The sequence below is a fragment of the Protopterus annectens genome, chromosome 13.part0, assembly GCF_019279795.1.
Source record: "Protopterus annectens isolate FY-2018-M chromosome 13.part0, PAN1.0, whole genome shotgun sequence".
Taxonomy (NCBI): domain Eukaryota; kingdom Metazoa; phylum Chordata; order Ceratodontiformes; family Protopteridae; genus Protopterus; species Protopterus annectens.
In genome coordinates, this window is record NC_056747.1 from 363,808,949 (window position 1) to 363,835,091 (window position 26,143).

The following is a 26,143-nucleotide window of genomic DNA, read 5'->3' on the forward strand; positions in this document are numbered from 1 at the left end:
CAATCTCTTTTTCTCATGTTGACATCATGATTATGAAACAGCAATTCAAGCAGCTATCATAATTATCCTTGCAGGATTTCTTCTCACTTCTCACAATTGTGTGACATAAAGTTAGTATATTTAACAGAGGGAGAACAAAGGGATATCTTCTTCGACAAAAAAGAAGTTATGTCATAACGTTCCATCTGTGTTGTCAGTCTTCACTAATCCTTGACTGTGGCCTCGGTTCCAAGCCTTCGGAACAGACTCTGCTGTTATTCCAGCTCACGGCTTCCAAAAACTCTTGAGCTAGGCTTTACCCATGATGCTCCACACCAAATTACCTCAGATCAAGTTTGCACACAATAGTGACAGACAAAAAATTATAGATAAGAGGCCACATCTGTGTCCCTATTATGAAGCCAGTCTTTGGGGATACTCGGTCCACCATGAGTTCTAAGGCAGGGGGAAGGAGGGTGGGAATGTTGATGATTAGTGAAGATCGACAACACAGATGGAACGTTATGGTAAAACATAACTTCATCTGATGTTGTTAATCTTCACGTAATCCTTGACTGTGGAGCAGAGTCCCTAGCTACCTGAATTTTGGGAGGTCTCTTGGAAGAATATTCCTGAGCACCATCGAGCCAAATGATGCATGTCCCCTAGAGACCTGGTCCAGTCTGTAATGAGTAATAAAGGTATGAGGAGATTCCCATGTAACAGCTACACAAACATCTAGGGAAGCTCTGGCAAGAAAAACTGCAAAAGCTGCTACAGCTCTCATTGAAACAGCTTTCACAGGATGTGGTAGATGAAGTGCCTTTTTGCTGTAAACAAAGGTGATACAGTACTTAAGCCATTTAGCTCAGGTAACCTTAGACACTGGATTACCTAAAGAGAGTGTAGAAATGGTAATGAACAGTTGGTCAGATTTTCTGATGTCCTTTGTTCTGTTAAAGTAAAAACGTAATTGCTTGTGTACATCTAGTAAGTGCAAATAGTACTCTCCCTTGCTGGAAAAATTAGGTAAAAAGACTGGGAGATGCAAGGTTTGATTGATATTTGATTCTGAAAACACCTTTGGTGAAAAGAAAGGACTTGTGCTGAGGGAGACCCTGTCCTTATGAAATATCAGACAGGAGGGTTTGCAGGACAAGGCTTGAATTTCCAATATTCTCCTGGCCGAAGTGATAGCTATTAAAAAAAAAAAAAGACTTTAAGTCACAAGTTGCTGAAGGTTCAAAGTGGAGAGAAATGAGAGCTGCAATACCAAATACAAATCCCATGGAGCAGAGGGTTCTTTAAACGAAGGCCAGAGCATTAAGGTTCCTTTCAAAAAGGCTTTACAAAATTTATGAGACATAAGTGATGAACCATTGACACCAATATGGAAGTTAGATATGGCAGTAAGATGCATCTGAATGGTAGAAGTTGATGAGCCAGACTGATAAGAGTACAGCTAAAGGGTGTAAAACTTTGTCTACAGGTGCTGCATACAGGTCAATATTACAGTCAAGTGACCATTTAGCAAATTTTACCCATATGTTATGATACAATTTTCTAGTTGAAGGCTTGTTTTGGGCCAGAATGGTGCGTCGGACCGGGGAAGTGAGGGAAGAATGCCTGGCAATCATGGGAAAGTACAGTTGTGTACACTTACCATAAATGTAGATGTTCGAGTGTATTCACTGTTGCAGTCATCACATTTGGGTTATCTGCCTGCAGGTAGCCCTCAGTCAGCCTGAATACGAGAGTCTTGGGATTTCTGCGTCGGATGCTGTTGCTTCTTCTATGATGTCAGGTTGTTAGGGGTATAAAACATGCAGCCGACGCCATTACATCAGTTTTTCTTGCTCCAGATGTCAGGTGCCCCCAAAAATAGGAAGCAATTACATGATATGGAACACCCCCAGCAAAAAGCAAATACACATGATATAAGAAATGCCAAACAAGAAAGATAGGTAGAAGTAAAGATAAGTCAGGGGGCTGGAGGGAGGGTAAATCAGGACTGCAACAGTGAATACACTCGAACATCTACATTTATGGCAAGTGTACACAACTGTACTATGTTCTTCATGTTTCACTGTTGCAGTCATCACATTTGGGTTGATTACCAAAGCTAAGGAAGGGTGGAGGTAGTTAAGAAGCATTAGGGCTGGCAATTAGGCCCTGTAAGACTGCTGTGGCAAATCCAGCTCTGGATTTAGAAAAGATAGGCAAGTGGTAATGCTTGGTGAAAGTGTGTACAGAGCTCCAGGTTGCAGCTTCCAGGATATCCCTGGTAGGGACTCCCCTGAGGAATGCTGTAGAGGTTGATGTAGCCCTAGTGGAATGTGTTCTGATCCCTTGTGGGGTAGGTGTCCCGTGGTGCTTGCAGCAGAAATGGATGCAGTGTGCTATCCATTTAGAAATGGTTTGTTTTGAAATGGCTTTGCCCTATGCCCCTACAGCAAAGCTGACTAGCAGCTGGTCAGATTTTCTGAAAGGCTTAGTCCTGTCCAGATAGAACCTGAGCTGCCTGTGCAGTCCAGGGTGTGCAGGATCCTTTCCCCTTTATTCTGAGGATTAGGGGAAAAAATTAGGCAAATGAATGGATTGATTTAAAGCCACACTAGATACCACCTTGGACATAAACGATGGGTTAGTCCTGATGGAGACCCTGCCCGCATGGAAGATAATGAAGGGCTCCATGACCATATGGGCCTGCAATTCAGACATTCTCCTTGCTGAAGTGATGGCTAGAAGTAAAACTGTTTTCCATGAGAGGAATTTTAACTCAGCTGTGGCAGCAGGTTCAAAGGGCAGAAGCATGAACTTTTCCAATGGTCCCAGGCAGGAGTCGGAGGTCTCCTGGGGGGTATTAAATTCTTGGCTCCTCTCAGGAACTGTTTGAGCAGAGGATGAGAAAAAAAGGGGTGGCTCAGTATTATAATGAGCTGTAATGGCAGAGGCATGGATCTTAATTGAAGAGAAGGATAGGCCTTTGTGTAGCATTTCTGCCAAGTAATCTAGTATACGAGGTAAGTTGGGCACAGTTGTGTCCATTCCCTGAGACTAGCTCCAGGAGCAGTACTTTTTCAACTTTTCCAAATAGGATTTTCTCGTACTAGGCCTCCTTGCCTCTAGAATGAAATCCAGCACCTGCTTACTGAAAGCTGCTGGAGAAGAATTCAGTGGATGAGCCAGGCTGCTAGGTTCAGGGTCTGTAGCTGAGGGTGCAGAATCTGGCCCGCCTGCTGGGACAGCAGGGAAGGAGTCTGAGGCAGGTGCCATAGTGGCAGCACTGTCAGGCTGCGCAAGAGAGGGTACCCAGTGCTGGCGTGACCAGTCTGGTGCAATCAGGATAGTTCTTGGTTTGTCCTGTTGGATCTTTAGTAGAACCTTCGAGAGGAGGGGCAGAGGGGGAAAGGCACAGATTGAGAGGCTTTCCCAGGTGAAGGACAGGGCATCCACTTTCCAAGCTTGGCTGTGGGGAGTTCTGGTGCAATATTTGCTCAATTGATAATTCTGAGGGGAAGCAAAAAAATCCACCTCTGGTGTCCCCCACCTGTTTCGCAAAAGCTTGAATATTTTGGGTTCCAGTTTCCACTCGTGTGGGTCCAAGAGATTTCTGTTTAAGTCGTCTGCCAGTGAATTTAGTTTGCCTGGCAGGAATTGAGCTTGCAGGTGCACATGGCTGCTCAAGGCTGTGTTCCACAGAGCCATGGCTAATCTGCAGAGTGGGTACAAATGGGTTCCCCCCTGCTTGTTTATGTACCACATAGCCGTGGCGTTGTCCATCTTTACCAGCAGTTGTCCTGGAAAAATAAGGCCTTTGAAGGCTGTCAGAGCATTCTGTACAGCTAACATTTCTTTTTGATTGATATGCAGGTGCATTTGCTTCGGGTTCCACTTGCCCTGAATGCACTGCCCTGCTGTGTGAGCCCCCCATGCATAGTCTGATGCGTCTGTTAGGGTTTGGGCGGCAGGGGGAGGAGTGAAAGGGAGTCCCTTGTTGTGGTGGCAGGCCTCTGCCCACCAAAGGAACTCTGTCCTTAAGCAAGGAATGATAGGATTCATTGTTTCCAGGTCCTGAGAATGATGACACCAAAGACTTTTTAGGTACCAGTGAAGTTTGCATATGGAATTAACAGAATACAAGAGGCCATGAACCCCAGGGCTTGCAGTATTTTTCTTGCAGATAGCCAGGTTTTGGTGGCCAGTACACTGAAGTAGTTTGTCAAATAAATTTGTTTCTCTGGAGTGAGGAATGCCATCTGGGAAGTTGTGTTCAAGCTTGTTCCCAGGAATACAATCTGTTGGCGGGTACCAGCTGTGATTTCTTTTCGTTCATGGTGTACCCCAGTGAAGTTAGAAGTCTCTTTACAAATGCCAGGTGCTGTAGTAGCAAGGCCAGACTGTCCGCCTGAATCAGGAAATCGTCCAAGTATGGGTAAATTTGAAGGCTTTTCTGCCTGCAATATGCAATGGCTGGAGCTAGGCACTTTGTGAATACCCTGGGAGCAGTAGATAAGCCAAAGGGAAGTGCAGAGAACTGATCGTGCATAGAGCCTGCTCTGAAGCGTAGGTATTTCCTGCAAGATTCCCTTATGGGGATGTGCAGATAGGCTTCTTTTAAGTCTAGGGTTGCTAGCCAGGAGTCCTTGGCTAGCATAGGAAGCAGCTGCTGGAGAGTTAGCATTTTGAATTTTGGAACCACCAGAAAGGTGTTGAGAATAGACAGATCCAGCATAGGACGCCAAGAGTTTTCTTTTCTAGTTACCAGAAACAGTCTGGAATAAAAGCCTTGTCCCCTTTGTTCTGCTGGGACAGGTTGAATAGCCTTGATGCTGAGAAGAGAAAGTACTTGCTTTTGGGCCTCTGCCCACTGGTTTGGGGGGAGGTCTGGCTATCCGCTTAGGGTTGGAAGCGAGTGGAAGTGGAATCTGTATCCCTGGGAAACGATGCTTAACTCATTAACCCCAAGTACCTTCTCATGGCACCTGTGAACTTAACACCGAGTGCACCATGAGAAGATACTAAATTGCAAGTTGCTGCCCCCGAGTGCCTTCCACAAGCGTGAGAAAATGTACTGTAGATTTGTAGTTGAGCTTAATGTAAAACACGCTGAAATCGTAACTGAACTTGTAATTTATCTTAAGCAGTTACGATTCAGCATGTTTTTACATTAAGGTCACATTGAACTTTTAGTAGAAAATCCACTTACAAAGTAGTTGCTAAAGCAAGTGGTGGCAGCCAATCGGATTCTTGCAATCCGAGCCACCACTTGCGTAACACCTCCACCCCCAACACTATTTTCTTTTGTTTTCCCCAAATAAATAGAAGGTCTAGCAGCAGGTATTTCCTTTCTTTCTGCTAATATCTGGAGATTTTACCTGCTTCTGGATCCCTCTATTTAATTTGGGCACTCAGGGATTGCACGGACTACCAGAGCTACAATGAGTTTCCCGTTGCAGCTTTGGCCAAGAAGTTCCTGGTTCCCGGTTCAGCTACAACTACGGTAAATATATTACTGTTAAAAGAGAGTGCTTTTTCACTTGCAATGTACAGTTAACTTATAGCTAGGTGATTCCTGGTTTTGAAATAGTCTAGACTTGTTGGTTTGCCAGAAAATGAAGCACAGAAATACACAGATGCATCTCTTTTTTTTTTTTTTTTTGTCTGAATGACATTGCCAAAGATAACACTTAACCTTGCAGGTTAAGGTAGCACAGCAGGGCAGCAAAACAGTCTTACATTTAGTAGAAATCATTCATTCTTTCATTCGTAAACACTGAATAAAGAATGAATGAAATGTGCTAATTTGCGGTATTGATCGGCATTTGATTTCATAAAGTTTTGAAAAGTATTATGTTCATGGCACTGATCGAATGGCTTAGTCCTTTTTATCAGGAACCAGTTTCTCACAAGTCTGTTTTGTTGAGTTGGCCCCTCGACTGAATGATACTTCCCCAAGTTTTGCGGAAGTGGGTTCACTTCTCACAACCCCCTTATGTAAAAATGTGAATTTCAGGGTCACAACATTACATAAGCGGCGGAGGATGTGAGGCAAAAAAATTACATGCCAATGGACTAGTGAACAGGACATAGGTGACTTTTCAAAGTCCTTGCTAATGGATGCGCCTTTTATATGTGGAAAGTACTAAGGAGAATTTTTTTAAGAAATTTGGCACTGGGATGTTGAGCATAACTGGATTTAGTAGTGGTTGTACAGACTAGTAAATGTTACTGAAGTTTCATTTGGGGAAGAGTTTAATTTTGGTGACTGTGCATACCTCAACATTCTACTGAAGGAGTTGCTTGGGTGAAGTGTATACTTTGGTAGTTGCACATACTATGAAATGTTACTGAAGGGTTGTTTGGGGAAATGCTTCATTTTGGTGCATGTTTATACCTAGACATACTAATGAAGATGTTGCCCGGGGAAAAGTGTAAGGTATTTAGTTTCTCTTTTACATTAATTTCTGTATATATTTTCCTAGTGTAGTTAACCATGGGAAAGACTGAGTACTGCTGGGAAAGTGTGGTACTGTAGCTCTGAATAATTTGAGGTACAAAAGTCTCCAGCAATTCTAGAATATTGGAAAGGGGGTTTTCCTCCAAATTGTGGGCATGTTTTAGTGACATCAAAGATATTGGCAATGACTGCATGTCTGTGACCTCAACCGTTTTACATTTCAAAAGAATGACTTCTGTACCAGTGACTGATGCAAAAGAAAGGAAGCAGTCTGTGTTGTAATGTCATGGTATTTTCAACCATAATTCAGAATGCCTTGTAAAAATAGGGCATTTGAAAACAACTCTGCTGTTACAGTTATATTTTGCTTTTATAGGGGGTAAAGTAGTGTACACCCAGGACTACAACCCATCATCACCTTTCTGTTTCTGTGCAGAAAATTAACTCTTCATCCTTTGTTTGTTTCCTTAGGCATTCATAATTCTATAAACTGAATAAACAGTATATAAACAGTCTATAATATGATGGAATGGAATGCCTAAGGAAACACTCTTCATTTCCTTAGGGATTCATAATTCTATAAACTGAACAAACAGGATATAAACAATGTATAATATGATGATGTAATGTTGTTGCTGTATAATAATAATGATGTAATAATATATTAAATTGATGAAACTACAAAGGGGACTCAATGAGGTGATAAAATAAATGCAAGATGTAGATATATATGTGCTTATATGTTGGAAAAACATTGAATGGAACGTTAGCTTCACTCTGTCTCTGTCTTTGTGTGTTAAACTGCTTTTTGAAAGGGGTGACTTGGGTGAATGCCTCATTTTGGTGCATGTATATACCAGGAACTGTTACAGAAGGGTTATTCAAGGGAAATAATTCATTTGTGTACCAGGGATGTGCTTGTGTATACATGGTCAGACTGCTGAAGTGATTGGTGGGTAAAACAGTTTATTGTGTCATTTTGGCGCTGATGCATACACAACACAGACAACTGATTCACTGGTTAGCTGCAAGGTGCCATGCCATGCTCTCTCAGCTGATCTATTTGTTAGAATATTGCACTGCAGATATGGTGTAAAAGGCATAGGTTATCTTTAGCTCAGGTTTCAGTGATGGTTATTATAATTTTTTATGTATCCAGTTTTCAAGAATCATTTATTATCTGTTAACAATATGCAAATACTGCATTGAGGAACGCCGATAATAAACATGTCTGAAGACATGTTGGATTGATGGATAACAAAGAGTGCTGTGTGTTATTGTAACCAGAGGGATGGTTAGGTGAGATAACGAATTACTACTTTTTGGATTAATTCTTACATGGATGAACCAGATAAGTTTGCCATTTCTTCTTGTATCATTGTATTTCTGTTTATACTTAGGAGTTGCCTGACGGAGGTAAAGGTTATTACTTGCTGACTACTACTAGCATGCAGCTACCATATATTTTGGGCATTTTTCCTGACTATGTCAGTTATGTGTAGAAATTAGGTGGGAGGAGAATTGCACAGTAATATACAAGTGTTATACTATTTCTACTGAATTATAATGATATAATATTTCTACTGAATTATAATGAATGCCTACTCAAATGGTTATGTGCAGCAATTAACACCTGTGTCTGAGCATGAACAACTTTCAAGTGACGAAATGCAGGTCATTATCACATTAACAATAAGTGCAGTTCCACTATAGCATTGAGTCATTATCACTTCAGGTAAAACTCTCAGCAGCTGTCACTGCTGAGTAGAGGTCATTATCACATTGATGAATGCACAAGCCAGACTTGGGTTTTTGTCTATGTAAAGTCATTTCAAGTCACCCCACACCAGTTTCTTTCTATTATTTGTACAATTTGTTTGATACACAGTAAAGTCCTTATTGTGGTTATATGGTTCTCAGGAGAGACCAATATGCATATAAATGTCTTGGAGAAGAGAACGTCTTTTTAGAGTTGCAGGCATTTCAGAACTCCCTCCTCTAGGGATAATTGCCATCCAAATGGACAATATGTCACTGGTTTGGTACATCAACAAACAAGAGGGAAACAACCCCCTTTACCAACGAGGAGGGAGAGTTGAGCTGTGGGTGATCTCCTCCAACTGCATCACTCATTGTGTGTCACTTGGTGTTGTCAAGGGTGGTGGGTACATACAGATATATTGTTTTGTTTAGGACTTCGGTTATGGAAATTATGATTTTCATATTTTAGTAAATAAGTTTGCTAGGGAGCCTGTAATTGTGGCAAGTTATACCTCATGCTAGAGTGTCAGTCCTTACAATATGATAAAAGAATGATGCAGTATTCTGTACACCTCTACAGATATCACACTTTATTTAGGACTTAGATTAGGAAATTATGATTTTTTTTCTCATATTTTGGTAAATAACTTTGCCAGGGAGCATGTAACTGTGTCAAGCGATATCTCATTTTACAACATGATAAAATAACTATGTCTGTATGCTGTACATATATACAGATATCAAAGTTGAGGACTAAGGTTATGAAAATTATGATTTCTTTTCATATTTTGGTAAATAACTTTGCAAGGGAGCATGTCAATATGCTAAGTAATACCTCATTTTGAAACAATCTTGCACAGAAACTCCAATTACAGTGAACTTGTGTAGCACTCTTTCTCTACGTTTTATGATTTGAGCCAGTAGGTTCCCTTTTTCAGCTCAGTGCAACATACCCATTTTGTATTACGAAGATCAAAAGTACAGTTTTGTACCTACCATAAATGTAGATGTTCGAAGATCCACATTGCTGCAGTCCTTACACTTGGGTAGTCCGCTGTCCTCGGTCGGCCCAAATATCAAAGTATAAGGCTGACGTCGGTCAAGGCGCATTTGACTGACATCAGGACGTCAGGGTACAAATGCGCATGACCGACGTCATATCCTCAGTCTTTTCTTGCCCCAGATGTCAGAAAACCCTAAAAATAAAGGTCAAAAACCAAAAGACAGAAAACCAACAACCAATCATCCCAGCACTAAAAATATGTACAAAATATACACCCAATTGACAACCCAACCCACACAACCGCCTCTAACTACAGAGGGGAAGGAGGGAGGGTAAATTGGACTGCAGCAATGTGGATCTTCGAACATCTACATTTATGGTAGGTACAAAACTGTACTATGTTCTTCATCTCACATTGCTGCAGTCCTTACACTTGGGTAGAATCCCAAAGCAGAGGTAAGGGAGGATGGCCAAATTATAAGGAAGCAGGAGCTGCCAAAATGCCCTGCAAAACCAGCCCTGGATTTAGAGTAAAGTGGTAGGTGATAATGCCTGGAAAAGGTATGCACTGAACTCCAAGTAGCTGCCTCCAAAATATCCTTAGTTGCCACCCCTCTCAAAAAAGCTGTCGAAGTGGCAGTAGCCCTAGTGGAATGAGGCCTAATCCCAGCTGGAACTTCCTTGCCATGATGGGAATAACAGAAAGCAATGCAAAACCCAATCCACTTAGAAATAGTTTGTTTTGACACAGGCTTGCCCTGAGAACTCAAAGCAAAAGAAACAAATAACTGCTGAGACTGCCTGAACCCTTTAGTTCTGTCCAAATAATATCGCAACTGCCTGTGTACATCTAAAGTGTGCAAAATCTTTTCCCCTTTATTTTGGGGATTTGCATAAAAGGTAGGCAAATGAATAGTTTGGCTTAAAGCCACACTAGAAACCACTTTAGGCATAAAGGAAGGATTAGTACGTAAAGATACCCTATCCTTATGGAAAATTAAGAAAGGCTCAACCGCCATAAGGGCCTGCAACTCAGAAACCCTTCTTGCAGAGGTAATAGCCAACAAAAAAGCAGTCTTCCATGATAAAAACTTTAATTCAGCAGTAGCTGCAGGCTCAAAAGGTTGTAGAGTGAGTTTCTCCAACACAAAATTGAGATCCCAAGCAGGAGTAGGAGCTCTTCATGGGGGTCTTATATTCTTTGCCCCTCTAAGAAATTGCTTGAACAAAGGATGAGAAAACAATGGTGGGTCACAATCATAGTGAGCCGAAATTGCTGCAGCATGAACCTTAATAGAAGAGAAGGACAAACCTTTGTCCAGTAACTCAGTAAGATATTGAAGAGCCACACTTAAATTAGGCTCAGAAACATCAAAATCCTTTGCTGCACTCCAAAATAAAAATCTCTTCCATTTATCTGTACACTTTCCTTGTACTAGGCCTTCTAGCTTCCAAAATAACATTCAAAACTTGCTGTGGAAGTGGAGGCCCACTATGGTTCAAAACAGAATATGCCAGGCTGTTAGGTGCAGAGAGTGAAGCTTGACATTGAGCAAATGACTGTCCTCCTGAGACAACAGGTGTGGAATCAAGGCAAAGGCCATGGAGGCTTCCGTACCAGGCTCCTCAGTAATGGGTACCAATGCTGTCGAGGCCAATCTGGAGCTATCAAAATCATCCTTGGCTTGTCTTGTCTGGCCTTTAGTAGTACCTTTGGGAGGAGAGGCAGAGGCGGAAAGGCATACACATAAAGATTGCTCCAATTGAAAGAAAGAGCATCCACTCTCCAAGCTGTGGGATGAAACCTTTTTGTGCAAAACTTTGGCAGCTGGTGGTTTAGTGGAGAAGCGAACAGATCTATGTCTGGAGTTCCCCATGACACTGTCAATTTCTGAAATACATGAGGATCCAATTTCCACTCGTGGGGATCCATAATTTGTCTGCTCAACACATCTGCTAAGGAGTTCTGTGCTCCGGCAGAAACCTTGCCTGAAGATTTAGCTGTAAACTGAGAGCAGTCTCCCACAAAATCATTGCTTGCCTGCATAGAGGATAAGAATGTGTTCCGCCTTGCTTGTTGATGTACCACATGACAGTTGTGTTGTCTGTTAGAATTAACACCTGCCCTGGAAGAAGTAAATCCTTGAAAGCTATTAATGCAAACTGGACTGCTAACATCTCTTTCAAGTTGATATGTAGATGTTGTAGTCTGGCAGGCCACTTGTCTTGTATCCACTTTCCATTCAGATGAGCTCCCCAAGCTTTGTCTGAGGCATCTGTCGTTAGAATCTGACTCGCCTCTGGCCGGGTCACAGAGAGTCCCTTGTTTAGGTGACATTCCTGAGCCCACCACAAAAATTCCTTTTGAATGCAAGGTATTATTTGAATGACAGTGTCCAAATCCTGGCAGTGCTGTGTCCATACATTTTGAGATACCATTGTAGCTTCCTCATATGCAGTTTGGCATTGGGAAGCACCAGAATACAAGATGCCATGAACCCCAAGGCTTGAAGGACTGTCCTTGCAGTCAGCCTGGACTGATGAGACAACTGATGAAAGTAAAGGGAAAGATTCTTTTGTTTGTCCGGGGTCAAAAGGCCATCTGGGATGCTGTATTCAGTCTCACACCCAGAAAGCACATATCCTGAGAGGGTACTAGACTGGACTTTATTTCGTTCACAGAATACCCCAGGCATCTTAGCACTGCTATCACATAATCCAAATGATGAAGAAGCTCGTCCCTTCCTTGAGCCAGAATCAGGCAATCGTCCAAATAAGGATAAATCTGTATTCCTTTTATCCTGAGGAAAGCTATCACTGGAGCCAGAACTTTCGTGAACACTCTGGGCGCAGTAGATAAGCCAAAGGGCAATGCAGAGAACTGATAATGAGAAGTCCCAGCTCGAAAACGCAGATACTTCCTGCAACTCAGTCTGATAGGAACATGAAGATAAGCCTCCTTGAGATCTAAAGTCACCATCCAATGATCTTTGCCCAGCAGAGGTAAAAGCTGCTGTAACGTCAACATTTTGAACTTGGGAATGTCCAGATAAGTGTTGAGGATAGATAAGTCCAAAACTGGTCTCCACGTGTTCCCTTTCTTTGGTACTAGGAACAGGCGAGAATAAAATCCTAGGCCCACTTCTGGCATAGGGACCGGCTGAATGGCCCCTATTTGGAGTAACAGAGAAATTTGCTTGTGAGCCTCTATTCTTTGTGGAGGAGGAACGTCTGGCATGCCTTTGAAAGGAGGCAAGGTATGGAAATAAAACCTGTAACCGTGGTGTATGATATCCAATACCCATCTGTCTTGGGTAATTAAACTCCAATTTTCTTTGAAAAGTGCCAACCTTCCTCCCAAAGGTGCTGCCAGACGAGAAGGCTCTGGCAGCTGAAAAGGTAGGTCATTGGGTCTGTTTACGAAAGGACTGACCCCTGCCCTCACCTGAAGACTGTGCAGGAGAACTCCCTGTTCTAGGCCTGAAAGAGCCCTGAGCTCTGCCCCTACCACGTCTAGATCTACCCCTAGACTGGGAATCATAAGCAGGATACATCCACCCCTTAGTAGGCCAATTTCTACTAAACTTTGGAGGCTGAACCTGCAAAAAATCTTTAACAGTCTGCATAGACTTAGCCTTGTTTTCCATTTTCTTTAAAACTGTCTCAACAGGAGAACCAAACAACACATCAGATTGTAAAGGAGCATCTAAAATCCTTGTTTTAACATGGTCAGATAAATTCTGATCCCTCAGCCAGGCGTGCCTGCGAAGAACTGACCCAGTGGCAGCCACCCTAGATGAGGCCTGTACAGCATCAAAACCACATTGCAAAGAATGCTTACCCACCTGTTCAGAAACATGTACTAAATCTTGCAACTCTTTACAATCAATACCTTCCGCCAGAGCATCAACCTTAGACTTCAATTGTGAAAGGAGATAGTTTTGGTATTTTAACATGTGAAACTGGCAATTCAAAGCCCTCATAGTTAGAGTGGAAGAAGTATAAACTTTCTTTCCCCATCTATCCAAAGCCTTGGCCTCTTTGTCTGAAGGAACCGGATTCTTGACAACAGAAGCCTTAACACCTTTAGGCCCCTGACTAACAGTTTCTGGGTCTGCCCTAGGACTCTAAAAAGATACTTATGAGCTTCAGGCACCCTGTAATATCTATCCGGTTTAACAGGAGCAGGAGGCAAAGAATCAGGATTAAGAGAAGCCTCTGCAAAAACATCTTCCACCACATCTAAAACAGGAGGTATAGCCAAAGGCCTATGCTGGGGTAAAAACAAAAATTCCCTAAGCCTTTTCCTGGAATCAGAGAAGTCCTGACCTTCCCACTTAAAATGCTCCCTCATAGAATGAAGAGTTTCTGAAAAAGAAAAATCCTCAGGAGGAGAAGAAGAAGGAGTAGAATCATCCACATCAGAGTCAGAATAAGGAGAATACCCCTGCAAGTCTTCAGCCGAAGACTCTGAAACATCCGAAGCCTGCTCAAAATTCCCTGGCTCAGGTTCCACCCTAGGTCTCTTATCAGGAGGGGGCAAAGAACCCCTAATCAAAGTAATCAAATCTTCTGCTATTTTAAGCATATGCTTCTTGGGCACAGTTCCTGAAGAACTAGGGGTGACACCAACTGAAGCTAAACCTGGCCTGCCTCTGGGAGAAGCCTTGGAAACAGAAGGAGAGGGCCTAACCACCCTAGGAAGGGAGGGGAGTATAGTAACCTGAGAAGCCCCTTCAGCCTGACCTGCCTCCTGAGAGGCCACATCCTGCAATAACAAAGTCTCTCCCTGGGAACCCAAAGAAACCTGGAACCACCGGCTCCACCGACACCTCTAAAGAACCGGCGTCCGGTACAGACGGTTCTTCTAGCCTAGGCTTAACTGCTTTGTCCTTGCGCTTCTTCGAAGAAGCGGGCGTCGGAGCATCCGACGGCATTTTATAATTGCACCGCTTCCCAAAGACTAACCTGGCACAATCCAACCTTCTCTTTATAGTGCGTTTATTGAATCTAGCACAAGAGCGACACCCAACAACGTCATGCTCAGGCCCTAAACAAGGAATACACAAAGTATGATAATCTCTATGCGGTATCTGTTTCCCACAAGAAATGCAATTATTCACTTTTTCTGACATCCAGTAAATCACTGAGGCAAGAAAAACTAAAATATTCCCAACGGGTACTTAGCCAACTTTGAACTCGGTCTGAAACTTCGAAATCGAAAAATCTCAGAACGCCAACCGGCACTTGCAATGCTGCTTCTGCATCGGACCATGCGGCAAAAAAGACTGAGGATATGACGTCGGTCATGCGCATTTGTACCCTGACGTCCTGATGTCAGTCAAATGCGCCTTGACCGACGTCAGCCTTATACTTTGATATTCGGGCCGACCGAGGACAGCGGACTACCCAAGTGTAAGGACTGCAGCAATGTGAGATGAAGAACATCATGCCATCTTTAGGAACTTTGAAGCAGTAACATAGGGAAGGAAAAAAGAAACAGTATTGATAGTTCTAACATGGTAAGAGAATGTTGTACTCATATGCAAATATCAAAGTTTGTTTCAGACTTAGCTTATGGAAACTGATTTTTTCCATATTTTGGTAAATAACTTTGCAAGGGAGCATCTGAATGTGACAAGTAATACCTCATTTTGAAGACAGTATTGCTGGTTCCAACATGGTAAAATAATTGTGCCTGTATGTTTGACACATGTGCAGATAGCAAAGTTTGTTTGGGACTTACGGTTATGGAAATTATGATTTTTTTCATATTTTGGTAAATAACTTTGCAAGGGAGCATCTGAATGTGCCAAGTAATACCTCATTTGAAAGGATTATTTATAGTTCTAACATGGTAAATGAATGGTGCCTGTATGTTGTACTCATAGGCAGATATCAACGTTTGTTTCGGACTTAGGTTATGGAAATTATGATTTTTTTTCATATTTTGGTAAATAACTTTGCAAGGGAGCATCTCATTGTGTGAAGTAACACCTCATTTTGAAGACAGTGTTACTCCTTACATGGTAAAAGAACTGTGTCTGTGCACTGTACAGACGTACAGATATCAGTTTTCGTCTTGTACGAATATGACAATTATACATTTACAATACTTCTCATTATTATGCCCATATCTTTGCGAGGGAGCATGGTAATCACACAAATGATGCGTCATTTTGAAGCTGACATTCAGATGCACAACTTCTGCACTGATATGTAGGCTCTGTCTGTTACAGGTGATGAGATATTATGCTTTGCTTATTTATCAATTATGAGAAATAATATATTAATCATATTTCTGTGAATATCTCATGAAAGGAGTGTCACACAGTAATGGTTAAGGTATAATTTTAAAGCTGACAATCATACTAACAAATTAAATTCAAATTGTATGAGTCTGCATGGTACATAGACCAAGATATTGTGCTTTGCTTTTCCAAAAAGGTAAAAAATATGCACAATATCAGCATTCCTTGCCAAATATTTAATAATGACTTTGACATGCACTATCTACATTTACACTGTTGGAAAGGTCAGTGTCTGCTGAACAACTTTCGCATTTACATTTTTAGTGCAGCACTTATAGTTAAAGAGTTATGAACATCTGTTTTCTGTATAGCATTACAAATGGATTTTCTGAAAATGAGCTCAGGCTGCACTGTTGTTCCTATGGTGGAATTAAGCAGGCAGCTTTTTCTGAGCTGCTCCGGAGTGAATGAGTTAAGATCCATCTGTCTTGGGTAATGTATTCCCAAGTTTTTGGCATGCAGGGCAAGTTTCCCTCCTAAAGGTGCAAGCACTTGGGCAAGGCTTGGAAGAGGTGAGGATAAGTAATTGTGCCACTTTACCATAGGATGGTGGCTTACTACTCCCTGTTTTGGACGTGGGAGCACTCCATTGCTTAGATCTGTACATAACCTGAGACTGAAGTCTTGGTGGTCTGCTGTCCTTGGGCTTGGACTGAGAAGGTCTGGAAGGGACTGGAAAAGATCAGTTTTTTGAAGGCCAATGCCTACTGAATCTAGATGGCTGTACTTGTAAGAAATCTTTAAGAGTTTGCACAGATTTAGCTTTCTCCTCCATTCTTTTGAGGCTGACTTCTGCTTTATTACCAAATAAACGCTCTTGGTTTAATGGTGCATCCAGTAATTTTGCTTTGACATGATCTGGCAAGTTTTGTTCCTTAAGCCAAGCATGCCTTCTAACAGACCCAGTGACAGCAGCCCTGCAAGATGCTTCTAAGGCATCAAATCCACACTGCAAAGTATGTTTACCAACTTGATTAGCAGAATGCATTAACTCTTGTAAATATTTGTGTTCTGCACAGTCAGGAATCAACATCATTCTCTGTTTAATTAGCTCCATAATATACTGCTGATACTTTAACATATGTAACTGTCAATTTAAGGCCCTAATGGCAACAGCAGCAGAGGTGTATACCTTCTTACCCAATCTGTCTAAAGCCCTAGAATCCCTGTCCAAAGGGGTAGGATTTTGGCAGTTGTAGCCTTAATGCCTTTAGGTCCCTGGGAAACGGTCTCTGGATCCGCAGTAGGATTCTTAAAAAGGAATTTGTGAGAGTCAGGTACTCTATAGTACCTGTAAGGTTTCCTGGGAGCTGGAGGCAAATTATCAGGGGTAAGGCTGGATTCCAAGAAGACATCAGCTACAATTTCCAGAACAGGAGGGCTAGCTAGAGGCCTGTGCTGAAGCAAGTTTAAAAATTCCCTGAGTCTCTCTTTTTGGACTGAGAGTAGTCCTGGCTCTCCCAGCGGAAATGCTCTCTAAGGGTATGCAGGGTTTCACCAATAGAAAAATCTTCTGGAGGGGAAGCAGAGGGAATGGAATCCTCTGCATCAGAATCTTCATAGGTAGAGAAGGTAAGTCCTGGTAGTCAGAAATATCACAGTTATCAGATTCCTGATCAGAAGAATCAGAAGGAAAAACAGTTCTTGGTCTCTTTGAGGGGGAAGGCTGACTTCCCCTAATTAAGGTAACAAGGTCTTCAGCCATTCTAAGCATTTGTTTTTGTGGTATGTGGGCCTGAGAATGCACTTTGTTTGTCAGTTTCCTAGGCGTAGTGCGAACTCTAAGCCGGAGAAATTCAGTATTTTTGGTTTGAAATGAAGTTGTTGGTTTAATATGAAAATCGGAAGGCCTGAATACACCCTCAGAAGCCGGTGCCTGCACAGCGGCTCGGGACCCATCCAAGGTAGAGACATCCGCAGATTCCATAGTCAAAGTAGCATCTCGTGGCATACCAGACTCCGAATGGGTCTCAGTAGAGGCCTGCAAATCTGTAGAAGCAGGTATCAGGGGCTGCGAAAGCGCCTGAGTACTGGCTAACTGGGGTCTAGCTTAACGGTAGCGTCGTCGGCAGTTTTGGACCTATACAGCCTGTCTCTGTCTTTAGCCTTGCGTTTTTTCGGAAGATCAGTAGTCGGATGGCTTATCGAAGCCATTTTGGAGTACGGAGATCGAGAGCGAAAGAATTTAGCTACAAAAATTGCCCAACAACGAATAGTTCGGGTGTTGAACAAGGCACAAAACCGTCAGCAAGGGATGTCCTGGTCTGGGCCTAAACAGGTGACGCAAGGCAAGACAATTATTCATTTTTTCTGACATCGGTTAGAGCAAGAAAAAATGATCCCCAACGAGGTACTTATCTTTTAGAAGACTTCAGGTCTGAAACTCGAAAAACAAAAATTTCAGGAGGAGGCCAACTGGCACTTGCGAACTGCTTCTGCTTCGGGCACCGCACGTCAAGAAAGACTGACGTAATGGCATCGGCTGCATGTTTTATACCCCTGATGACCTGACGTCATGGAAGAAGCGACAGCATCCAACGCAGAAATCCCAAGACTCTAGTATTCAAGCCGACTGAAGGCTACCTGCAGGTAGATAATGCAAATGTGATGACTGCAACAGTGAAACATGAAGAACATCTGGAGAAGCCATGTAGTGAGCTTGAGATACTGAAGATTCAGATGAACGATTCCCTCCAGGTGGGACAATAGGTCTGAAGTTGGGTCCACTATCCAGGGTTTCTGAAGTAGATGAGTCCAAAGAAAGAGAAACCAGACTTGTTAAGGCCAGAATGGGGCAATGAGGATTATTCTGTTCTTTGAACTGTTGGCTTTCTTTACAAACTGACATATTAGAATAGTGGGGGGAAAGGCATAGCAAAATATTTTTCTTGCCACTGCTGGATTGAGAGACCACTTGTGAGGCATGAGGATGGTTCTGCTCAACTTGTCCACAATCACTTTGGAGCTCCCTGGAATGTGCATTGTCATTAGAAAGCGGTTAGAGGAAATCACCCATTGCCATACTCTGAGAGCTTCTTGACAAGGAGGGCACAACCTGGTTCCCCCTTGTCTGTTGATACACCAGACTACTGACATGTCTGTTTGAACTGCAATTGTCCCGAAGGGGAGGGTATCTTGAAATGCTTGCAACGCTAACAGCACCGCCTTCATCTGTAGAAAGTTGATATGCAAGTTGGCCTCCATCCGGAACCAAGTGCCATGGACTCTCTTTCCCAGATAATGCCCCCCACCCTATCTGGGATGTGTTGGTGGTCACTATGGCTTGGGGCTGAGGAGGGTCAAAGGGAAGACCCAACAGATATCATTGGAATGGAGCCACCAACTCATGTCTTCTTTGCAACAATTGGTGATCAAAATCAGATGGGACATAGGCTGATTTAACAAGGACCATTGGAAGGCCAGAAGCGATTGAAGAATTTGCATGTAATATCTGGCCAAGGGAACTACAGTGATAGAGGCTGCCACTGACCCTAGAGTCTGTAGGATGAGTCTTGCTGTTACTCTCAGCTGTTGTGATATTTTCAGATGGGATTTTATGTAGTTTACAGTGATTCCTAAGGTGCGACAAAGATGGAAGAGTGTAATCTCGTGTCTTTTCAAGTTGACGTCAGGTGGGAGTGGTAAGAAGCCAATCGTCGATATATGGAAATACTCAGAATCCTAGCAGTCTGAGATGCGCTGCTGCCACTGACATGCATTTGGTAAACACCCTAGGGGCTGTGGTGAGACCAAAGGGCAGTGCTCTGAACTGATGGTGACTGGCTCCCAGCTAGAAGTGCAGAAATCTTCTGGAGCATCTGTCCATTTTTATGTGGTAATATGCATCCTGAAGATCTACTGAGCACTTCCAGTCGTCTTTTTCCAGGAATGGAAGCATTGACTGTACTGAGACCATCCAGAATTTGGTTTGCTGAACTAATTTGTTCAACTGACCGATATCCAAAATGGGTCTCCAGTCCCCTGTTTTTCTGGGCACTAAAAAGAAACTTGAGTAAATTCCTGATCCTCTCTGGTCTGGTGGGACTGCTTTGGATGACTCTTCTGTTGAGCAGTTTTTGAATTTCTAAGACTGTTGCCTCCCTGTGACTGGGTGGAATGTCTGAGAATCGTTTTGGTTTCAATGAAAGGGGAATGATGTAACCTCTGGAAATGATCCCCTGCACCTGTTTGTCTGTTATCACTACTAGCCAGGCAGACTGGTGCAGGGATAATTTCCCCAGACTGCCTCCCAGAAGAAGCTAATCGGGCCTCCTTTCAGGAGCGCTGGTAGGCGTTACCAGAGAAAGAATCTCTGGACCCTTGGTTCTGCAGGCCACTTCTGCCTCTTGGACGGCATCTTCCATTATTACTTCCCCCTCTGCCCTGGGGGAAGTCACCACCACACAAGTCTTGTAGAGGTCCTTGGGTCTTTTTGAACCATAGCCTCCCATTTCTCTGGTTCCTAGAGTAAGGCCACTGAGAAGAGAAGCAGTGTATGCCAACGGCACAAAGGTCTTCCCATCTTTCTTGCATCTCGCTAGTGTGTCTTTAACCTTGGAGCCAAACAGGGATGACCCGTCAAACAGAGTGTTGACAAAAGAGGACTTAAATGGCTCCACAAAGTCACACAAGTACATCCAGGCATCTCTCCTGATGGCTAGGCCTAAACGTGCTGCTCTTGTCATCCCTTAAGATGCATGAGCAATTAGCCTCATGGACGAATTGGAAATAGATTCTAGGGTGGCGAGCTCAGAAGTAAACTTTTTCGGAGCCCTTCAGCTGCTGCTCCTGTAAGAGTTTCTGAAAGCTCTTTAATCAGCTGTTTTAGAAGCCTGGTAAAATGTGCCATATAACTCAAGAACCTGAGAGCGAAGGTCGATAAAGCATATACACTCTTCCCAAACCTATCCATAGTCCTAGACTCTTCGTTAGGAGGATGGATAGTTTGGACTTTCTTCCACAAGTTCATTTTTAGTGGCTGCCGCTACCACCATGACTTCTACAGGAATACCATTAGCCCAGTGTTGCTTGCCTACTGGAGCAGAGAGAATTCAGTCAGGTCTTTTAGGGATTGGCTTGATAGAGTCAGGAATTTTCCAGGCCCGCTGGGAGAGCAGCTTTATAAGATCGTCAGTGGGTGGAGACATCTAAGAGGTAGAGGGCTGGGCGTGAAAAGCCTCCAGGTATACAGACTCCTCTGAGGAAGGTTGGAGGGCAGTCCAGCCACCCCTCTGTTTCAGGATTTCTAGGAGGTCCCTGAAGGAAACATCACCAGTGCGTGACTTGGAGAACCTTCCCCTTCATCGAAATTAGTATCCTCTGTGAATGACTCTTCAGGGGAGTCTAAGTGCTTCCTCTTGCACTTTTTCTTCAAAGGTACCTCTTTGGTGGGATGCTCAAGAGAGGTATCCAAAGATGATATCACCAAGGTGGATCGCTCCTGAGGCTTTTCTGTCCTCTGTCCCAGGGAATAGACTGGAAGAAGCTCTTTTCAAGGGGATGGACAAGTTACTTGGCCTGACAGGGATGGCATAGACTGTAAATCCACAATGGACAAGGCCCTCTCCATAGCCCAAAAAGAAGCCCCTCCCCCCGTACAGGGATGGGAGCCCAGAACCGATATAGACTCCTTTGGAACCATGGTCCCATGGTCCCACCTCACACCGAGGAAGCCGCCTCCGAAGCAGAAGCCAGGGTCAAACTTACATATGCCAAGACCCCAAAGGGCATAGAGGGCTCCGAAAGAATCAAAGTCGAACCCTGCCCCTCGGAACCAGCAATGATGCACCGACCTCAGGAGATCTTCATTTCCGACAAACCAGAAGAACTTAAAGCAACTACCAGTGCCAAAGGAGGAGTTCTGGCCGGCACCAAAATAAACGAAGCCAGGATGGTTGGTACCAGGGGCTTTGAAAACTCGGCTGGAGTCGAAGGAGGAATCTGCATGGGTGTAGAAGAAGGCAAGGTTCCAGAGCCAACCTGGCTAAGAACCGAAGATGGAGGCAATCCCCTTGCTTTCAGGAGCTGGTTGACTTGTCTCATAATATCTGACTCCGACAGGCTCTTTATGGACCGAATAGAAGAGGCCGATGGAGATCTTGGGTTGTCGTCTCTCCAAAAAAGGACTCTCAGGATGGTCCGCAAATGGGTCAATCAAGGGAGAATAAGACGTCCTCAGTAGAACTATCAGCTGTGACTCCTTCAGTACCGAGTGTTCAGCTGGTACCGAAGCGAGAGGTGTCTGCACTGAGACCTGAGCTGCAGAGGTCAAGGTTGATGAAAAAATATCTTTTCCCACTGGTGTCAAGGAAACAGTCGGCACGGTGGGAGACTTGGCCAATTCAGAAGGTGGCTCCTAAGATGCTGTCGAAACTGAATGAGTTCACGTTTTAGGTTTTGAAGAAGATGATGAAGAAGAAGAAGAGCTGGCTTCTGTTTTGGGACCAGAGATAACCTCTTCAAACTCAAGATTGAAGAAGTCCTTTGAGAATGAGCTTATCTTTACACTCTGTCCGGGTTCTAGTGGAAAAGCCATGACAGAAGGCGCAATCTTCTTGAAAATGGACACTACCAAACAATAAACACAAAAGATGTGTCCATTTGAATCTGGCATCTTTCTCTCACACTTCTGGCACTTCTTAAATAAACATGGAGGTGCTTTTAGAAGGTTTGTCACCCATAGTAGAAGCTAAGGCCTCCTGACATATGCAAATGCACACACCCAGTCACGGATAAACAAAAGAAAGAGGTTTTTTTTTTTTTTTTTTTTTTTTTTTTTGGTAAAGAAGGAAGGGGAATTACCAACAATGGTAAGGAAGGTTACCTGAAGGTAAAAGGGGTGAGTACCAACAATGGTACCTTACAGTACCTAACGGTAAAAGAGAGAAAAAAAAATCACTCATGCACACACCTAAAGGGAACTAGAGGAGCAAGTAGATAAAGAATATAGAAAGAAACAGAATTTAAAGGGGAAAAAAATAACTTCCAGTTAGATAAAACCCAAGGCTCAAGAGGCTGGTTGAACGAGTCTGGCACTACGAAGTGGCAAACGAGATCTGGGGTAATTTAGTGAGCATCATCATGGGTAGATCCTAGCTCAACAGTTTTTGGAAGGCACGAGCTGGAATAATAGCCGAATCAGTTCTGAAGGCTCGGAACTGAGCCCAAAGTCAAGGATTACGTGAAGCTTGACAACATCAGATCAAGGTGTTTCTCATGTGATTTGTTTTTATGGGTACTTGTGTTGTAGATCATTTCTGATAAATAAGCTACCTGTTCAGGGGAGGTTTGGTATCGATCAATCATAAGGGAAGCCTGAAATCATATACTAAAAAATAATACTACCATGTGTCACAATATATTAGCAAGCAGATACACAATAACCCAATGGTGTTGCACCTTTGCTGACAGTTCACCACTCTATCATACACCTGTGTCTACCTTTAGATTCATTTAATTCCTAAATTAAATTTAGAGAAACTCAAAGAATTTACATTCCACAAATGATATGCATAATGTGGCAAACATATGCAATGATGAACATGCACATTATTCCTTATCTAGCTACTGCATTAAGTATTAGAAATAAAGCTCATTGTAAAACATGGCATCCCTCTCCTACTATTAGCATGCAGTGCCACTGAAGACTTATAATGAATAACGGCTGTACTAAAAATGTCATCTTGGCAGAGAAATGAGACACTTTACAAGAACAACTACTTCTTTTGGCTTTTTCACGGTTAGGGGTCGTCACAGCGGAAAACCTGTCCACTCATGATTGGCAGTGGAGTTTTACAGTGTCGAGTTGCCAGCCTGGCACCCAACCTACCACAGAAGGCACACACACTCACACCTAGGGCTAATTTAGAGTGTTCAATCCACCTACAGCATGTCTTTGAGATGTGGGAGAAAACCAGAGTACCCGGAGGAAACCCACGCGACCACAGGGAGAACATGCAGACTCCGCACAGAAGGCACCCCAGCCGAGGATCGAACCGGAGAGCCTCTTGCTGTGAGGCGACAACGCTATCTGCTGCGCCACTGTGGCAGCCCAGACACTTTACGAGGACTACTTAGTCAAAATGATATCCTCCCTACTGGTACCATTTTAGGATGCCATTAAAAATGATTACCAAATCTGACATACTGCTCTGCTTTTGTATATTCAGATGGCTACACAACTAAAACAACCAAGACTTAACTGGTACTACAGCGTATGTAAACATTCACTAAGCAGCAAGAAAAAGTCAATACCTTGAGAGTTGGAGTGTGGGCTAGACGTTTCTGAGTAGTTGCAGTGGACGATGTTTTATGTAGCATTCCAGATGAGGTTCGCTCCATTACAGAATCGCTAGACCCAGGCACAGATGTCTTCTCAGCAGAAGCACCACTAACTGGTTTGGCAATTCTAATACCTGCTGGAGAGAAAGCAACTCAAATGTTCAGAGAGCTCATCATAGTAAATATCAATCAGAATAAAGTACTAAAGTTATATTTTAAATGAAAACTTAAAACACATTCACAAGGGATATCTTCAAAAACAGAAAATGAATGACTTTAAACACTTAGACCTGGAATCCACCCATCCACAACCCCTTTGCCCCTTTTTGCACATGGAACAAGGTGTCACTGCAACAGTGAATCATCTAGAGCCAAGGTTTCACCCTTGGTTGACTAGCTCTTCTGTGGTAGTTCTTCCTCACCACACACTCACATGTACATTCACACTTATGGCCATCTAAGCGTTCAATCCACCTACTACATGTCTTTGTAATGTGGGAACAAAGCAGAGCACCTTGAGAAAACCCACGTAAACATAGGGAGGGCATACAGACTTCACAGAGAAGAAACTCCAGCTGCGAATCAAACTGGGGAACCGCTTGCTGTGAGGCAACAGTACTATCCACTATGCCACCGCGTCATAACCAAACATCACAGAGCATCAGAGGATAGAAAGAGAAGTAAAAAGTACACAAATGCAAGATTACTATTCTAAAGAAAGGGCTCAGAACAGGGAAATTCTGTACAATCTCATTTAACATAATGTTAATATGGAATGATGGCTAGCCAGACAGACTCCTGAAGTAGCAAGAAATGCTAGGGGAATTCATGTAGTTAAACAAGCTGCAGTTTTCTACATTAGAGGCCCGCACAGAATGCAGGGAATTTTTGCATACATCACCAGGATTGTGAGTATTATAACTTGGTAATGAAGCCTTTACAATAGTAGCAGCTTTCTCTTCCACAAAAATAACCACCAACACTTAGCTTTAAGAAGGTTTCAAGTTTGTGCACAATTGCTCAGTCTACAATAATATGCAGTGGTTACTGCAAAGGGAAAAGTCTCCCTGATCTAATACTTTTTCAAGTAGAATGCCACTTACCTCTGAGTTATAGAGCACATTTTTTCAGCATAAAGTAAAAGGTCATTAAAACAAATCTGCCCCAAGCAAAAATCATTATATGCCAACAGGCAAAAACAGACCACTCAAATGCTGCAAATAATATTAGCAAAACCTGATGCTCCCATATGCACTAGTTTGAAGTCTACACCCAAAATTATAAGAGTTACTCTAGGGCCCCATTACCACCACCAGGCCTAACCCTCTCCCCTATTAACAATATCTAGTAGTCGCCACAAACATCTGATATATCACTATTCTTCACTTGGAAGCTGGAACGTCAAATTAGAAACATAAAGCCAGTAAAAGGCACACTCACCTAGTCACTCTTTCCAGCCAGAAGTCTATGAAAACCCTTAAGTAAGCATATGTCAGAAAACAGAAATATATATGTTCTGGGAATTGTTTGGACATGCAAAGGATACAAAACACAAAGCTACATAAGGTGGTGACTCGCAAACAAATGTGGCAAACTGGCACATGTGAAACATGAGTTTGAGAGAGGAAGTGAAAGAACAATCTCACAATAATTAACAAGTCAAAATTTCAAAATGGATTAGGGGAATATGAATCTTCAAATTAAATGTCATTTGGCTAAATGGTGTTCTACAATTACACCTACTCCAAAACACTACTAATCAAATACAAAAGAGAAGAGCACCCTAGAAAGTGAGATGTTGTCACTACCTGCAATAAGGAAGGTGCACACATTTTATTTTGATCCTCTGCAATACACAAACATATCATAAAACATTTATCTATTAAAATCTTGAGACTCACTTTGCTGCATTCCAACATTGTTGGAAAAAAACAGTACAGCTGTGTAAGTAAATTTATCATAACAGTAAACGTTCAAACACATCATTGTTGCAGCAATCCAAGCTATATATGGGTCCTAATCCCTGTGAACGAAGCTTTTAGGTGCCTTCTAAGCACACAAACTGGCAGAGAGTTCAAAAGCACAGCTCTGTAACGAGACATTTGGAGTGCAAAAGTTTTCAAAGCATTTTTTGCTTGGGAGAAGAAAAATATTTTTAAGAACCATGCTAAGAGACAACAAAATAATAACTATATACAAAAAGAAGGAGTGGTAAAATCCACACCCTGGCAACAGCAAAAGAAAATAAAAAAGGAAAATTACCTGGAGGGAGGTGCAGCTGCTGCAACAGTGATCTAGAAGAACATCTACTGTTAAGGTAAGTGCTTACACAACTGTACTAGGTTCATG

At 42.8% G+C, this 26,143-nt stretch overlaps 1 protein-coding gene across 3 annotated transcripts in view; it reads right to left on the bottom strand.

Annotated features, from left to right (window-relative positions):
- REXO1 (RNA exonuclease 1 homolog) overlaps positions 1-26,143 on the bottom strand; it is a 1,211,359-nt gene that overhangs the window by 764,130 nt on the left and 421,086 nt on the right. For 2 of the 3 annotated variants that reach the window (XM_044053969.1, XM_044053971.1), the window contains exon 5: positions 23,768-23,931. In XM_044053969.1, the coding sequence (XP_043909904.1) occupies positions 23,768-23,931 (164 nt within the window). The remainder of the gene's footprint in view (positions 1-23,767; positions 23,932-26,143) is intronic. The other variant, XM_044053970.1, reaches the window with a different exon arrangement.